This window comes from Pseudophryne corroboree, chromosome 7, assembly GCF_028390025.1.
Source record: "Pseudophryne corroboree isolate aPseCor3 chromosome 7, aPseCor3.hap2, whole genome shotgun sequence".
Classification (NCBI taxonomy): domain Eukaryota; kingdom Metazoa; phylum Chordata; class Amphibia; order Anura; family Myobatrachidae; genus Pseudophryne; species Pseudophryne corroboree.
The window spans coordinates 466,817,836-466,824,108 of NC_086450.1; the positions used below are offsets into that span (position 1 = coordinate 466,817,836).

A 6,273-nucleotide genomic window follows, 5' to 3' on the forward strand; every position below is an offset into this window, starting at 1 on the left:
GGGAGCGTCACATTGTGGCACCCTCCTGATTGGCTGTGTGCTCCTGTACTGTATGACAGGCGGCACACGGCAGTGTTACAATGTAGCGCCTATGCGCTCCATTGTAACCAATGGTGGGAACTTTGTGGTCAGCGGTGAGGTCACTTTCGGTCAACCGCTGACCAAAAAGTTCCCACCATTGGTTATAATGGAGCGCATAGGCGCTACATTGTAACACTGCCGGGTGCCGCCTGTCATACAGTACAGGAGCACACAGCCAATCAGGAGGGTGCCACAATGTAGCGCTCCCTGATTGGCTGATGAAACCCTCTTAGACATAAGTCAGAGGGGGTTTCTGGCATTCGGGGAAAGGGGTCCCATGTGAAAACATGGGGCCCCTTTCAGTTCGAGGTCGGGTGTCTGTTTTTTTATTTTGACAAGTACGTGGATTACAAATGGATTACAAGAAGAAGAGCCTTCTACCCTGGATTTTGTGAGTATAATTTTTTCAACAGGTACACCATGGATTCTACATAGAGAAGAGGACCGACCCTCGTGTGAACATAAGGTAAGTATGTGTATATGGTGGTGTGGATGTATGTATTAAAGTTATACTTTCAAGGTGTGTGACTTATGTCTTTATTGGGGTATTTTTTTAGTAGTAGTACTACAGGTACCAGCGGGCCCGGTTTCCGCCGCATGCTGGTACTTGTGGTTCTCCAAGTACCAGCTTGCGGGGGAGGCTTGCAGGAACTTGTAGTACTGCTACTACAAACAATATTCAACACTTTTAACAAAGGCTATAAGCCCCCCATCCGCAGCCCTTGGATGGGGGGACAGCCTCGGGCTTCACCCCTGGCCCTTGGGTGGCTGGAGGGGGGACCCCTTGATTTAAGGGGTTCTCACTCCTCCAGGGTACCCCGGCCAGGGGTGACTGGTTGGGTATTTAATGCCACGGCCGCAGGGCACTGTATAAAAGTGACCCCTGGCTGTGGCATTATCTGTCCAGCTAGTGGAGCACGGTGCTGGTTTCAAAAATACGGGGGACCCCTACGCTTTTTGTCCCCCATATTTTTGGAACCAGGACCAGGCGCAGAGCCCGATGCTGGTTGTTTAAATATGGGGGAACCCCTGACAATTTTTCTCCCATATTTTTGCAACCAGGACCGGCTCAAAGAGCCCAAGGCTGGTTTGGCTTAGGAGGGGGGACCCCACGCATTTTTTTTTAACAAATTAAAACATTTCCCACCCCTTCCCACTGAAAAACATGCACGGATCTCATGGATCCGTGCATGCCTATCCAATCACGGTAAAAAAAAGCAGGTCTGGTTTTTTTTAGCACTTTTTCACGAATTGTATTTCAGCACGGCAGTGTTTAGCTATTGTCGGCCGTGTTTGTGATTTGCACTTTTTATTAAATGACCGATTTCTACCAAATTGCTGGAGTATTTGACCGATGGTGTATTGATTCATAATTTTTTCCTAGGACTTCCAAAATATTACGAATGCCCTCATCACTGCCGTGATTTTTGCTTAGTAAATTACCGAGATGACACTTTGAAGAAAAAACGGCATCTCGGTCAAAATCGGGACCTTAGTAAATATACACCAGGGTGTGTGTGTAGGAGAAAAATTCTTGGGACCACTCTAGATGTTGGGTGTAGCCCAAAGGGTATATTGCATCCCCAATGAGGTGAACTGGGATCTCCACTCCATCTACATACATCAATTTCTGTTAAAAAACATAATATAATCACTATAATGCAGAGGTGAGGGTCATGAATGTGACTGAAATGTTATGTTGCAAATCACTGCATAATATCTATGTGTTTTCACCAGTGGCATCTCTACATGGGGGGCTGCAGGTTAGTTCAAATTTCAAAAAGGGGAGCAACATGGACTGTCACCAACTGCCATTTCAAACTGACTCACTGGCAGTTGGTGTGGCTCCCGTATTTGAATTTTTAACTAAGCTGCAGCCCCACCTGTGGAGTCTCCCCTGGTATACACACATATTGGGGCTAATTCAGATGGGGTCAGAGTTGCTGTCACTACCTTGGAAGCATCAATTACAAGTAGACACTTCCTACTACAGTAGTGATCCAACCTGTGTTCTATCGGACCTCTCACTCACCATCGGTTGGCTTGCAGCACTGGCTTTTGGCTTTAGGAAAACAGGGGCCAACCCCCCCCCCCCTGCCCCCCCAGACAGTAGCAGACGGTCATTGCTGCCATTCTGCTTCCTTCACCGCAGGACGCGTTTGTGCACATACTAGTGTGGTCATTCCGAGTTGATCGCTAGCTGCTTTCGTTTGCTGCGCAGCGATCAGGTAAAAAAACGGCACTTCTTCGCATGCATATGGTGCGCAATGTGCATGCGTGACGTACTTTCACAAAATATAACGCAGTTTCACACAAGGTCTAGCAACGCTTTTCAGTTGCACTGCTGACCGCAGAGTGATTGACAGGAAGTGGGAGTTTCTGGGTGGTAACTGACCGTTTTCGGGGAGTGTGTGTAAAAACGCAGGCGTGTCCGATACAAACACGGGCGTGCCTGGAAAAACGCAGGTATGGCTGGCCAAACTCAGGGCGTGTTCGTGATGTCAAAACTGGAACTAAACAGTCTGAAGTGATCGCTAGGTTGGAGTAAGTATCGAGCTGCTCAGAAACTGCACAATCTTTTTTTGTAGCAATGCTGCGAACCTTTCGCTCACACTTCTGCTAAGCTAAGATACACTCCCAGAGGGCGGCAGCTTAGTGTTTGCACTGCTGCTAAAAGCAGCTAGCGAGCGAACAACTTGGAATGAGGGCCACAGTACGGATCCTGCACATGAGTACTTTGCACATGAAGAACAAATCCGATGGGATCTGAATGACCCTCATTCTGCAGCACATTACACATAACATTTTCTACATTTACAACATTTGCTACATCAGTTGAGATTGCAATCCAAATTGACTATTGTATGGAGACACACAAAATAAAAATTACAGATAATTTGCTTACAGAAATAATTTCCCCCAACAAAGTATTTCTGACTGGTTATGTGGAGGTCACGTTTGACCGGGTAAGTGGAACTAATGCTAGCACAAACCAGGTTTAAACATCTGGCAACTAGGGGAGGGGGACGGAATGACAGGGGCAGAATACGCATTACCTGCTGTAACACATGAATATTGGTTTAGGGCAGACAATTAGAAAAAGGACAATACATATCTCTGTAGGGAAAAGCCATGCACCATTCTTCTCCTCTGCAATACTAATAAGATTGGATTTGGTAAGAACTCTGGCATCATGTGATCATCCAGGCCAGCCTATGAACACATCTGGGAAACTAAAATAAATGTGTATTATATATTATAGATAAAAAGAAAAACATTGGGTATGAAACGATCATTGGTAAAACAGTGTGGTCCACTATGACCTGTAGGATGAGTGAATGTGGTAGTAGAGGTAGTAGACTGCTGGGTGGGCAATACTGGGGATGTGTGTCCCATTTATATCACCAGCATACTGCGGATACCCAGGCCCGAGGAAGCCTTGAATGTGTCATCTAGGTTCTGTCCTTGTGGCACGGAGATGAAGTGATAGAAGAGGGTATCCAGCATAGCCCACATCACCTGGTGGTCAATGTTACAGACTGTGCCAATATCAACTCTACACAAACAGCAAAATGTGTGGTACTCTCCAGGGAAGCATACCACCAGAGCAGAATGGCTGATCTCCTGCTTGGTGCAATGGGCCTCTGGAAGTTGGTGGTCTGCTTGGTAAGTGCTGAGGTCAGTAGACCCAATGTACAGTATGCTGTAATATAATGTAGCATGCAACATGAAATGTGTCATCCACTGCTCCCCCTGCAAAGCTTCCACAATCTGCATGAAAGCTTCTTCGTGTCTGTGGTCTCTTCCCCACATTCTTTGGCCAGTCACAGAGCTACTGTAATTCTGATGATGGCTGTAACACTGGATGATATCATCGCTCTCCTCCTGCACCCTCTCAGCGAAAAATTGCGCCCTCCTCCTCCTCCAACCCTGCACTTGGCAGTACCAAGTCAGAAACTGCATCATTCTTTCAGTCACTGTATATAAACAACAGAAAGCAGCAATCATGAACTCCGGGATACACAAAGGTACTCAGTCAGCCATCACTGCTGCAGTCCTCATCTCTTTTTTTCCCTTTTGTGACATCATCTTTGTTAACCTAAATAATGCCATTTCTAAGGACATCCACAGGTTTTGCACGGCTGACCTGGGTTCAGTGTGAAAGGGGTTGATCTGGGAACAACCCAGGTTTAATGTCCGACCCAGGTTGAAACCGTGTTCAAATTCCCAGGTCGGACCTGGGATATTGGTGGTAAAAAGGGGTATTACTGGAACAATTAACATATTATAATCAAAACAGAGTTATATCATTAAATGTAGCTCATTAACTGTAACTAGCATTGTGATCCCAACTTTTTTCAATGCTTCTTTTTGCCAAATAGTAATCTTATCAGAGCCTTCTTCACATCGTTGTTCCGTAGACTGTAGATCAGAGGGTTTATCATGGGAGTGACAACTGCGTACAGCACAGTAAAGACTGGTTCTAGGACATCAGAGTATTCTGATGGTGGCATCATGTACACAGAAAAGCTTGTCATATAGTAAATAATAAGGATTGTCAGATGGGATGAGCAGGTGGAGAAGGCTTTGTTTCTGCCGTCCTTAGATTTTATCTGAAAGATGACCCTGAAAATTTTCACATAAGATGCCAAACAGGACATTGTTGGAAAAGATCCTAACAACAATAATTCTATATAGATAACAATATAAATGTCATCACTGCCAGTACAGGAGATGTTAATCAGAGCTTTAGTGTCACAGAAAAACTGGTGTATGGTGCGAGAATGACAGAAGGACATGTGTGACACTGGGATTGTAAACACAAATGCATTTAAAAATCCAAATATCCAACTGCCAGATACCAGTAAGATACAGTGTTTCTTATTCAGAATGTAGTGATAGTGTAAAGGATCACATATAGCAACATAGCGGTCATATGCCATGATGAATATCAGAAGATCCTCTGTGGAAGCAGCCAAATCATAAAAGTACATCTGGGTGAAGCATTGTATGAAGGACACTGTATTATCTCCAGATAGTAACATGTACAGCAGGTTAGGGACAGTAGTGGTTGTATAACAGATATCTACTAAGGCCAGGTTACAGAGAAATAGATACATGGGGGTGTGTAACTGAGCCTCACTATATATGACTGTTATAATGATAAAATTGATGAGCACTCCATATATATATAGAAAGAAAAACACACTGGCAATAAATGATGTATATTCAAGTTTTGTGGAAAATGGCACCAAGTGGAAATCTTCATTGAAAGTCTGGTTCCTCATGTCACAGTCGGGTCATAAAGAAACATTGCTTGTCATTATTCTGGGTTATCCTATTCTTTGTTCCCAGAGGTTCCTGGAGAGGTGATTAGTTGCTCTGCCGTATCACTGTCCCTGAGTCTGTCCGGCTGATGCCCTTTCTGCCCAACTTCTCACCCACTATTAGGACCACATTACCCCAATGGGTTGGTCAACTTGAATAAAAATATCTATAATATAAAAGTGTAAACATAGTGATTCATCATGAAAAGTCCAGTCGCAAAGCGATGAGGGCACAATGGTTCGCTGTACAGCCTAGCCATCCAATAAAATTATCACAGCCCAACTACAGTACTGTGGAATTATTAAATATGGTATAAAATAACATTTATGTATACATTTAAGGGTACAAAGATGCATCCTCTACATGTGTATCCATGTAAGTTTTCATCATGATGAAGAGAGAATTATATGTAAATTCAAGGTTCATAAAAGTATGAATTTTTTTTAATCTTTTGTAACAGGCAAAACGTTTCCTAATTAGAGCTTTGCCGTTTGTCAGTCTGATCAAAGAACTGTTATTCTGCATCAAAAACTGTAAATCGGGCCGTCAGCAGCTATATGGCATACTGCCACCGCCATACCTCCCCCCATTGCCCCACATTCAATCGCCCTGTCAGCCACCATCCCCACCCGATCACACATGGCAGCCATGGAAATTCACTCTTGGAAACAAAATTTTGTTACCTGTCATTATTTCCCGCCATACACACCTCTAACTCATACAGATCTTTTTGCAGAGCTGTGTCACCTCCAATTATTCTTCTTCTTATTATTATTATTATTATTAATAGTTTCTTATATAGCGCAGAAAATTCTGTTGCGCTTTACAATTGGAAATAGCAATGATATAACTAAACTGGGTAAT

The 6,273-nt window shown here is 43.9% G+C and overlaps 1 protein-coding gene across 1 annotated transcript; it reads right to left on the bottom strand.

Annotated features, from left to right (window-relative positions):
- Positions 1-4,439: 4,439 nt before the first annotated feature.
- On the bottom strand, positions 4,440-5,075 carry LOC134944316 (olfactory receptor 1G1-like). The gene has a single exon (XM_063932896.1). The coding sequence runs from the start codon at positions 5,073-5,075 to the stop codon at positions 4,440-4,442; it is 636 nt and encodes a 211-aa protein (XP_063788966.1).
- Positions 5,076-6,273: the final 1,198 nt, after the last annotated feature.

What these genes read in the sequence shown, in the direction of transcription:
- LOC134944316 (XM_063932896.1), bottom strand. Translation starts at nt 5,075, where the DNA reads ATGTACTTTTATGATTTGGCTGCTTCCACAGAGGATCTTCTGATATTC.